This window comes from Myxine glutinosa, chromosome 2 (assembly GCF_964187855.1).
Source record: "Myxine glutinosa chromosome 2, kmMyxGlut1.1, whole genome shotgun sequence".
Lineage (NCBI taxonomy): Eukaryota > Metazoa > Chordata > Myxini > Myxiniformes > Myxinidae > Myxine > Myxine glutinosa.
In genome coordinates this window covers 91,779,860-91,792,013 of record NC_136262.1, presented here as the reverse complement: position 1 = coordinate 91,792,013, position 12,154 = coordinate 91,779,860, and the positions used below count along the sequence as shown (strand labels likewise).

Below are 12,154 nucleotides of genomic sequence, written 5' to 3'. Positions count from 1 at the left end.
AGCATCATTGGCTGAGGGGCGACATCATTGGCTGAGGTGTAACATCATTGGCTGAGGGGCGACATCATTGGCTGAGGGGCGACATCATTGGCTGAGGGGCGACATCATTGGCTGAGGGGTAGCATCATTGGCTGAGGGGCGACATCATTGGCTGAGGTGCAGCATCATTGGCTGAGGGGTAGCATCATTGGCTGAGGGGTAGCATCATTGGTTGAGGGGTAGCATCATTGGCTGAGGTGTAGCATCATTGGCTGAGGGGTAGCATCATTGGCTGAGGGGTAGCATCATTGGCTGAGGGGTAGCATCATTGGCTGAGGGGTAGCATCATTGGCTGAGGTGTAGCATCATTGGCTGAGGGGTAGCATCATTGGCTGAGGGGCGACATCATTGGCTGAGGGGTAGCATCATTGGCTGAGGGGTAGCATCATTGGCTGAGGGGTAGCATCATTGGCTGAGGGGTAGCATCATTGGCTGAGGGGTAGCATCATTGGCTGAGGGGTAGCATCATTGGCTGAGGGGTAGCATCATTGGCTGAGGTGTAGCATCATTGGCTGAGGGGTCACATCATTGGCTGAGGGGTGGCATCATTGGCTGAGGGGTAGCATCATTGTCTGAGGTGTAACATCATTGGCTGAGGGGTAGCATCATTGGCTGAGGGGTCACATCATTGGCTGAGGGGTCACATCATTGGCTGAGGGGTCACATCATTGGCTGAGGGGTCACATAATTGGCTGAGGGGTCACATCATTGGCTGAGGGGTAGCATCATTGGCTTAGGGGTGGCATCATTGGCTGAGGTGTAGCATCATTGGCTGAGGGGTGGCATCATTGGCTGAGGGGTCACATCATTGGCTGCGGGGTGGCATCATTGGCTGAGGGGTCTTCTCCTCACTGCTCATTACTAAAAACTGCTCTTCTTTGTGAGGATTGATAAATAAAAGCAATTAGAACCAGTAAATTTAGTTTTATATGGCATTTTGCCTCTCTATTAGAAAATGTGAGAAAATTATATATCTTCGCCATAGGTTGACCTTTGACCCCCACTGTAACCATGGTAACCCCTTAATTATATATAATAACATTGACCCAACGGGTCATGGGTCGTCTAGTATATATATATATATATATATATATATATATATATATATATATATATATATATATGTATATATAACCACCTTTAGAGGCCATTTTTCCCCGCAAAGCGGGGGTTGGCCTTTTTCGGGAACCGTGGTTGTTGTTGTTTTTTTGGTCCCCTTTTTGAAGCAATGTTTTACGGCCGGATGCCCTTCCTGACGCCAACCCTGTTTGTCGCCTTTTAACGACAAACAGGGAATTACCAGTGAACTGGTACTCAATTAGCCGACCTCGGAAGGATGACAGGCTGAGTCAACCCCCCTGGCGTTAATTCAGCGATCGACCGGGATTCGAACCCAGGATCCTTGGACCCTAAGCCGGCACCCTAGCCGCTAGCCCAACACCAGGGCTAAGATCTCCCAGAGCCCCCACGCTTCTTGCGTTCGGCCACAAGTGGTGCTGGAGTTTCAGCTGTATCAGCTTGTGTTGTCACTTGCAACTGCTGCATATATATATATATATATATATATATATATATATATATATATATATATATATATATATATATATATATATATATATATACACACACACACACACACACACACACACACACACACACACACAAGATTATATGAGTCATCCACTGCTTGATGTACACAGGTGATCCACACCTCATTGGAAAGGTTTTGATAGAGGAGTGTCATGGGCACATTTCAAAGTTTTTACTTTTTATGGGCTTCAGCTGATGGGATAGATTTCCAGAGATGCTCAAAATATAATCAGCATGGATATTAGCTGTTGTTGATCATAAGCATCTGACAAATGCCAAGCATTGCAAGTTCAACACAATATTGTTGTCGTCTCAATGCCATAATCTTGGATTATAGAAGAGCTGTGTGACAAAGGGTGAAGGTTAAGGCATTCACAGTGGGAGGGGAATAAGTGGACATGCAGCAGTGACGACCTCGATCAGCAAGAGTAGAATGGATTGAAGGTGATTTGAAGGACAGGGTTAGTGAGGGTCGGAAAGGTTCTGCATTACGCCATTATATGTTAATGTGGTTACTGTTGGTGACGTAGGCAAATGCATTATCGCTATTGCGCATGCGCGGCCCGGCGGTTCTGGTGTCTTGTCCATCTTGGTGTGCAGTTGCCTCTTGCCTCGTCGTCCGATAAAGTGCGATGAATAAAAGCTGATGTGACAAAGCTTGAACGTGTTTTGTTTGGGCATTCGATCTTCAGGAAGGAGAGGCGTTTACTTTCGCTGGCGTAGGTATAATATGAGAGATAATATAATATGTCAGCTGGTTGCTTCATGAAAGGCCGAGAAGGAAGATGGAGAATTGAGCAACAAAATGAAAATTTAACATACCAGGGAACAGAAGAGAGAAGATGTGAATAAAGTTTGTGCTTTGTGTCTGTATAATGGTAATATTTGTTTGTATCCAAATGCACTTGTCCTGTTATTGTATAAACCTGAACACAACTTTGGATACTTTTTCAATTAATCACAAACCGATTTGATACAACAAGGTTTTAAATGGCTGTGGAACTATTCATGATGGTGCTGATTTTCATGAACATGTTAACAGACAATTGCAGCCATCCAGCAGAGAAATTCCCATCATCATTTCACAGTCCCAATCTTCGTCAGGTCAAAACAATCATTGAAAGCCCAAGTGTAAAATATATGAATACACCACAAGCAATGAATCACATCTCAAGGCTGAGATGTGAAAACATTATATGGGACTACGCATCGACATAGCACTTTAACGGAATGTTGCCGTGGAAGCAGACATTCAAAAATCCTACACTCAAACCTCCCACCGCGTGATTAATAGAATCAAGCGCTCATTTTCCTATTTATTTTCACCACATACTGTTTGAAATATAAGTCTGATAAAGCAATTTGTTAGTTGGACTAAAATGAGAAAAATAGAAGTCCTACATTTTTGTAGATACTGTTGTTTCATGTAGCAGTTTACTCTTCGTGTACATATCGTTTCTCGATACATCTTGGTTTTGCCGACTCCTTGCCTTTTTCCTTTTTTTCTGCACATTGTCCTTGCTTATTTCCCTCAACGGAAGGGGTTCATTTGGTGTGTTTGTGATGAGCAGTGTGTCTTCTTTCATTTATATAATGTGGCTGTTAACCCATTACTTTCCCCTGGTCATTTCTCGTTAGCACCAATGTGAATGAATGAATGAATGATCGTTTTAAGGCCATTTTCCCCGCTAGAGCGGGGGTTAGCCTTGCGGGCCCCATGATAATCATGGTTCCCTGTTTGAGGCAATGTTTTTATGGCCGGATGCCCTTCCTGACGCCAACCCTTGGTCGCCTCTTACGATGCGCAGGGATACGGTGTACCTATTCTAACCGGGGTACACACCGGGATCATTCATCCCAGCAAGCTGGTACTCAATTTTCCGACCTCGGAAGGATGACAGGCTGAGTCAACCCCCCTGGCGTTAATTCAGCGATCGACTGGGATTCGAACCCAGGATCCTAGGATCCCAAGCCGGCACCCTAACCGCTAAGCCAACACCAATGTAATGCTTCAATTATATCTTCCTGATAATGTTCTAGTGTTGCCTTGAACGAATAATGAAGCCTGATAGCTTGGAGGCGAGTGTGCGTTACGAATAAGGTTATATGTCGAATAAAGGTCATAATTGTGCAATAAGGGTGTCAGGGCCAATATCGCACGTCACACTTGAAGCCATGGCTGGTATAAATGGCATATGAGGCCTTAAGATACAAGTTATAAACAAACCATGTGCAGTCCACAAAATCTTATGGTTAGACAAAGTGGACATACAATGCATACACCATTCATGCATAAAAACTCATCTGAGTACCTTACTTAGAGGCCAACCATTTGAGAGAGCTCAGATCTGTTCATCTGTGGGGAGCGCCATAAGTATAAAATGCCTAAAGGACGTCGGGTTTCATCCAAATTTCTTTCAGTTTAGATGTTACACAACAGCAGCGACTGTTTAAAAATGACACCGTACATTGGAAAGAATGAACAGAATAGTTTGTGATTATAACAAACTTTACTTCTGATAGGTGTGCCCCAAGAAACACGACGCTGAGCTATTTATATTCCTTAACACGGAGTTTGTCCAAGGTGGGAAATTCCCATTGGGGAGGGGGCAAGTTATGTCACTAAAACCTTCTCCGTGTGACCCTTATTCCCCCTGCCAAGTTTGCTTGAGATTGCATAAGTAACAACCAAATGTACCATGGTCAGACAGACAGACAAACCCCCAAATAGCGTATTATCATGTGCCTACCCTGTAGTGAACACCGCAGGGTGACAGGGATGACCAAACGAGCTTTAACTCCAAGGCGTTCAATCCAATGGCGGACCTTTACTCGCGAGGGAAAGGAGGGTGAAGAACTTACCTGGACGGCTTCCACCCGACGTCTTCACACGTGGATAATCAATTAACTCAAACCGACATGGAATTAAAATGTGCAAAAATACCGGCTTTATTGTAGAATGCCGGTAACAAGGAAAGCACAATCAAAACTATGATTCCTAAACGGGACGTCTTCATACAGACTCGAATACAGATGAAGGGAAAAATAACTGTGAAAATTAATGCATTCGTTTGTGGGTACTTAGCTCTGAGCAGCTCTTGCACCTCGTCAGGAATCGTCCAAGATCGTCACAGGCCTCCACGTCCACGCGCGGGAACAGGCTGCGCTGCCACGAGCGGGAACTAGGCCTCCTGTGCAGTCCGCATATCTCGCCGTCGAGTGCGAAGTCAGCAACCCACTCCCGTGCCACTTGCCCCCTCCTGTTCCTGTCGATCCTGTTCACCAACACCGATGTGCCAAGCAAAGGAAAATGCGGCCGTGCCTTCAATCGGAATCCCGTGCCAAGAGAGCACGCAAAATGCGCCCGCCTTCCATAAACACCTCCAAGTCCAGCTCCAGAGGCGCCGTATCTGTGACTGCTCTTTATGAACTCCAGATGCCGAGAGAGAAAAGCCACGAGAAAGCAAAATGTCGGGGAGACGACCGCTCACCACCAAACCCAGAAGATGAGAGGAAGTCAAGAGGAGAGAGAGAAAATTTCAGGCAGAGCAATCTTTTATACTCAAGGCTCTGACGTCATCCGTGCCTGCTCCACCAATCCAGTAGTCCCATCTTAGCAGTCCTTGCGCCAATCAATCCCGGATCAATCACTGCTCTTCGGGGCGTGGCCTCCCGGACCTGCCTGCTTGTGATGCGATGTGATGGCTGCGGCACCAGCGGTAGTTGAATGTCCCGGTTCTGGTCGCTTTTATCTAGTGCTAAAATGCGCGATTTCTGTCTCGGTGTGTGTGCTGCTGGTGTCATAAGGAACAGAGGAAAAATAACAGAGGCCATTATATACAGGGGATTAATTACCCATAATCCCTAACTAATTAACATAACCCCACCCTCTCGTGATGGGAACGAAGATACGCGCTTACACGACATACGGTCTACCGGATCCCTACTTATGTACATGGAGTTTCTTCTTCTTCATGGCAGTCGGAGCGCACACTACCTATGCAATTCTACCTGGACTAAGCTAATCACTGCCTACCCCCTACAAACGTAACAGTATTTTAGGATAATGATGGTGCATACATTACATTTTAAATACACAGGTATGCACATAATATGGGGTGACAAGATGGCTAGATGGCTGACAATGTAGTTAGCCTAGATTGCAGATGCACACTCACCTCTAAGCTGTGTAGCCTGGGTTTAAATCCCAACCCAGTTATAAACTGTCAACCCGGTGTTTCACAGGCACGGTGATTCATTAATGTGTGTGCTGTCCCTCGGAATCGACGTTAAACTGGGTGTGCTGTCTGCTCGAGTATGTTTATGGACATTAAAGATTCCACGGTGTACTTTGTGAGGATTAGGCAAGCTATCACCGGTACCATGACCAAATTCCAAATTCCTGCCCTGACCACTTAGTCAAACGTCAGGCCAGGCCAGGCCAGGCGGTTTGTGAAAGACTAGGGCCACATGTGGGAATAATTGTGGTCGTTAAAGAAGAAGAAGAAGAAGAATGTATGCACATACCATACACTGTATACATTTTTACAAGGTTACTATTTTGAAATTTTCTGACTTCTTATTTTCGGAGTGCTGGATTTTTCACTTGAAAGATTTACATGCGTGTTTATGACATCTAATTTATACAAATAAGATGTGGAAATCAATTTCTGGGACCATTTCTTTGAAATTAAAAAATTTGCTGAAGCAGAGAGGACACTGATGATTGTTTCTTTTAATATAAGCGCATGATGAAGCAGCATGCTCCTGATCGCTGCTTGGAACCATGTTGAGCAGTATTCGTCATTCTTCAAAGCTTTTTTTTTTTTCTTAAGCATTTCAATGTCACTTAATTTGAATTTAGGCAATCACACAGCAAAAAGTCACATGGTGACAGATGAGGGGACTATAAAGAGTGACTGAGAACTGTCATGGCCTGATTTGCCAAAAGTGAATGCATTAATTGGACATTATGCATTTTCATGCAAATTAAACCAATCCCTCTGGTCTGATGTTATCTGACCTTTGACCTCAGCAAATGCAGACACATACCTTTGTCGTATTAATTGGCCTGAAACCTTTCACTGAAGACACAAGTGGATGCGTGCGTGTGTAGACACACACACGCACAAACACGCACAATATGTACACACACACACACACACACACACACACAATAATCAACTGCGAAGTGATATATTGATCGTATTTTCACCAAGTCTTCTTCACTTTGCCTTTGCATGTTAAACAAACCTGAATATTATATATACCGTTGTCGATGTGGTGAGCTGACTGCTTGTCTTTCTTTGTGTTACTGTCCTTCTCTTGGCCGTCAGGCTGTCATTTGGCAAGGATTGTGCAAGTGTTGTATGAACTGAGTTTGTTTTATTTTGCTTACATATTGTTAGCCAGCAGGGTGACACTCAATAGTCATTCAAACAGTCTGATTAATTCACTTTGTTTTCATAGGTTTCCATAGCTCCGCAGTGTTATGGTTACTACAATGATTTATTAGAATGTGTAAATGAAGCATAGGCCACTTGAGTGATATTTGGCCTCTCTGCTGGCTACTGCTATGCTTGCTTATGCTGGAGGCGGCTTGATTCTGAAACAACAGTCAAAGACTGATTGTTGATGCCAGGTCTGCAATCCCATTTCACATTGCGTCGTTTGGTGAAGGTGCTTTGATACCTGCTTATAATTATTTCTACCTTTATCTTTACCTCTATTCCTCACTACCTCTTCCTCCTCTTTTTCATGTCTGATTAACCTTCTGCTTTGTCTGCTCTTTCCCCAAACTGGCAACCTAGGGCTGGAACAGAAAGGTAAATTATTTGTGGCCTTCATAATTTTTTCCCTTTTCCCATTTCTACCCCACTGACCATCTAGGTTGTTTCCCATCTGTCACATATTTGCTTTTTCCACTCCCGGAAATCAGACACTGTGCCATATTGGTCATTAAACCAAATGCTCATTAGTTTTGGTGATTGATTGTCTGTTATCATCATATATGCATCTTTGCATCCTGCTTGCCTTTTCTTTTCCATGCAACTTGTGTATTTTTTTGTTTGTCATTTGATATTACTTTGTGCTATTGAATCTGTTTTTTCACATGTTGCTTTTACTTTTAGTTTGTTCTGTCTTACTGAAAGTCCTGAGGCACCCATTTTTAGTTGTGAGAATGTCCTACACTCATGATTTAGATCACCATGAGTTTTATCAACAGGCTCTGGATAATTGGTCAAGCGACCGTCGCATCTCCTTTACAGAACATTGTCCCAGGGCAAGGAGTTAATGGAGTTACAATGAGGTATAATAATTGCCTGATACAGTGGTCACCTCCAAGAAAAATTTAGCTGAAAAAGAAAGTTGCCCACGATGTGATGTTGCCCAAACTAGGACTAAAATCTTTAACAATCTCTCCAATTTGAAGAAATTTTAAAGTATTAAACACTAAATTCGGTAGAGCGCATACCTCCGCCAGGCTGATCAAGTTACGTTTGTAGCCCACCGATAGGCCGGATCTGCATCCAGTTCGTCACCAAAATCTCATCATTTCATCCTTGTCACACACCCAACCTGGTCACCAAATTCCGTCCGAATCCGTCTATAACTTTTTGAGATATCGTTCTACGTATCGTTTTTGGCTGTATCTCTCCATGGTGAAGAACCACGATGGGAATTAAAGAAAAAACTCTAGTTATCTGGATTTTCACCAAAATCTAATCTTACTATAATTCACCAAATGTCGGTCCGTCTGTCTGTCTGTCCATCCATTCGAAGGTATCGCAAAAACGGCTCAACCGATCGCAACAATATTTTGGGTGGGTAATCCTGTGATCTCCTGGAGTAAAATAGGGTATATTGTTTTTCCAATTTCAGCTTTGGCCTCCAGCATTTTCGGGTTTGGACTCCCGCATAACTTTATTTTCCCGGGTGCCGCACAAACGGCTGCACCGATCGCTGCACCGATCGGACTCGGTGACCTCGGACAAAGACCTTTTATAAGGACATGGGTTGAATCCCTGCTTGAGAGAATGCCAACCCCCTCCCCGCCATCACGGCCGTCTCTCCAACTCACAATCCCACGAGATATGCGGAAAGGACGACCCAAAACCAATTATCTTCTTTTTGATTCGTATATAAACATCATTAAAAGTAAATAATGACCTCGGCCAAAGTTCAAACGACGTGAGTTTAATCTCTACATGAGAGAATTCCACATAGCTATTTGGGCGGTGTATATGCTAACAGATCGCTGTCTCCATCGATCTTGCCGAGGCCGCAACAGCTGTCGGCTCAAAAGCCTTTTAACTGTTGACTTGGTAGTTTTTACAATGAAGGAAACATTAACAATGTTGTTAAAAGTTTATTTTGGGATTAATTTGTGATTGGAGTTATGTTGTTTGGAATGAAAAAAGAGATATCGAGTTCAAGTAAATGACGACATGCCGTGATGGTTTCTAAACGTGAACTTCGCGGATCGCCATATGCAGATTCGCCATGGACCCACGATCGATGTTTCTATACGTGAACGTACCCGTTTGTTTGCGAACGGGTACATTTTGCATGGAAGTCCTTCACGAACTTGCTGTCCATGTCTGACGTGCGATTGTGGGTGCTACAGGAATGTGGAATTTATTGGTTTCATGCTTTAGCATTCACAGTTTCCGCACTGTTTGTTTGCTTCTGGCCTCCCACCCGTGTGTAGCACGGGTATCTCACTAGTCATTTTAATTCATCCTTGTCACACACGCAACCTGTCAACCACATTTTGTCCGAATTTATTCACAACTTTTTGAGATATTGTGCACACACACAGACAGACAGACAGACAGACAAACAGGAGTGAAAACATAACATCCATCCACAGGGAAAGATAGGAAATTCTAAAGTTTAATACTTTTAAATTTCTTTCATTGCGATGTTTTTTGTAAAGAAAATGTCAGTGTACCCTATCTTGCATGCCGTTCTTTCTTTCACAACTTTCACCAATCCATTCTCAAATCAACCAGAGGGAATGTAATGTTGGAGAGTGTACACTACAGGCAACACCAACCCTGACCATAATCATTGAAAATGATGGCAATCCAGATGAGAACCCCACGTTAGATTGTTCATGCCATCATACCCCTATGGTGTGCCTAAAATAGCCAGGGAGTCGGGATGTAACATACAGTAAAGTTCTTCAAAACGTTGAGATCCATGTAATACCATGGAAGAGCAGCTTTCACACATGCCTTTCATAAGTGTGATAATGCACATCGTTTCAAAGTGTGTATCTTTGGGCCTCAAGATCTGGAGAAAGTTTTTCCTAGAGCAACATGTTTGGCAGTTTTAGGACAGGATCTGTAGGTTGTGTTGGAATGCAATTATGTTCCCCCCTTTTTAGCTTCGGGAATTTGGAGCAGCACTGCATTTTAATAGCTCATCTTCAAGGAGAATTGCCAAGCCGCTTTTTTATTGTTCATAAAACCCAGTTTGCTCATTAATGACCTTCACAAGATGGCAATCTCTCTCCACACCTGGTCTGGTCTACATGCAATACCAATTGACATTTTGCATTTGACTCTTAATGCAGGGCAATTTGGGATGCCCATTGAAATAGATGAACTTAAAAATCCGCCAACCTGAATAAGAAATATTTATAGGTTTGACAATAACAACCACAAAATCTGAAAGAACTAGGGAACAAACTGTGACTAATGATGGAGAATCGCACCTCCAATCTACCCCAAACTAGTTGCAGATGTGGGAGTAATAAAATCCAGTATTTGACTAGGCCTGAGGAGGGAGGCACAACAAGATATTAAATCTCACACTTTGGCTTGTTATGAAATCTCAATACTTTCTGTGTCCCATGACTTTCAATAGCTCTCTCCATCCTTCCATCCATCTTGCTCTTACACTGTAACTCCCTTCCTCTCTATCAGAAGCAAATCATATAACTAGTTTCCATTTTAATCTCCTAAAAGTCCAGCCAGCATTACTCACAAGGCTTGAATGAGCTCACTTTACCATTTCAATATCCTTGGAACATCATTTCCATGCAAGGACACAATCTTAACTCGGTTATGGGAAGCCATTTTTCTGAAATGAAACTTAACAAATTTTCTTCCTATCCTGTTAGCCAAATTCATTTGGAAGCTCTTCTAATATTTTGAGAGTTTTGAATTTAACGGAGTAATATACAGCAACCACTTTAAAGATCGGAATGTCAAAGCCAACCTTGGCTGCCTCTTTGTCATTTTGCTGCGGATCGCTCACGGGATACAGCTTCCCAATTTTGGCTGTTTTTCTTGCCAGTTTTCCACCCATAATATTTTGCTTCATTAATTCACTGCTGATGTTGATTGGCAGGCTGCACTTGCTTGCATTTCTTTGGCGTCATCATTTATTGCAATTTGGCTTTTTCTGCCTTTATTTCCTGCTTCTAAACATCGTGATCATGTTTTTGTTCATTTTTGTTTTTTAAATATGTTTATACATCTCTTTGTGTGTGTGTGTGTGTGTGTGTGTGTGTGTGTGTGTGTGTGTGTGTGTGTGTGTGTGTGTGTGTGTGTGTGTGTGTGTGTGCGCGTGTGTGCGTGCGTGCGTGCGTGCGTGTGTGCATGAAAGCAAAGCTGGGGTGGTGCTATATTTGAATAGACAAAATATGTTGCAACGGAAATGCACTTACAACAGCTTTTGTCCCCCTTTCCATTCCTTCTCTTTTTCTTGCAGTCTTCATGTGTCCTGGCACACTGAAGTCAGTTTCCCAGGCTTTGCACCTTTTTGAGGCTGAACAACAGGCTGGGGCATGGTGCAAGGACCCTTTGCAAGTTGTGGATAAAGTGTACTACATGCCCTGGACACCGTACCGTACAGACAGCATCACCGAGTTTGCTTCATTGGAGGACTTTATCGCAGGCCGCCCAGCCACCACGTACAAGCTTCCTCACCGGGTGGATGGAACGGGCTTTGTTGTGTACGACGGTGCAGCTTTCTTCAACAAGGAGCGCACACGGAATGTTGTGAAGTTTGATCTTCGAACGCGAGTTAAGAGCGGCGAGGCCATCATCCCTGGTGCGAACTACCATGACACCTCTCCATATCGCTGGGGAGGGAAGTCCGATCTGGATCTCGCTGTGGATGAGAATGGACTTTGGGTAGTGTATGCCACGGAACAGAATAATGGACGCTTGGTTGTTTCAAGGTTAAACCCATATACTTTAAGGATCGAAGGAACGTGGGAAACTGCCTATGACAAGCGTTCTGCCTCAAATGCCTTCATGGCTTGTGGTGTGCTCTATGTCCTGCGCTCTGTGTATGAAGACGATGACAGCGAAGCGGCTGGTAACCGCATAGAATACGCATACAACACAAATCGAAATCGAGATCAGTGGCTTGGTGTGTCATTCCCGAATCCTTACCAATATGTGGCATCCGCTGCTTACAATCCAAGGGATAACTCTCTATACGTGTGGAACAACTACCATGTGCTGCGCTATTCATTAGATTTTGGACCTCCAGATCCTGCCTTGGG

At 43.7% G+C, this 12,154-nt stretch overlaps 1 protein-coding gene across 13 annotated transcripts in view; it reads left to right on the top strand.

Annotated features, from left to right (window-relative positions):
- The window catches only part of LOC137421571 (adhesion G protein-coupled receptor L2), a 638,565-nt gene that overhangs the window by 332,475 nt on the left and 293,936 nt on the right, over positions 1–12,154 (top strand). For all 13 annotated transcript variants that reach the window (XM_068107767.2, XM_078771230.1, XM_068107766.2 and 10 more), the window contains one exon: positions 11,353–12,153. In XM_068107767.2, the coding sequence (XP_067963868.2) occupies positions 11,353–12,153 (801 nt within the window). The remainder of the gene's footprint in view (positions 1–11,352; position 12,154) is intronic.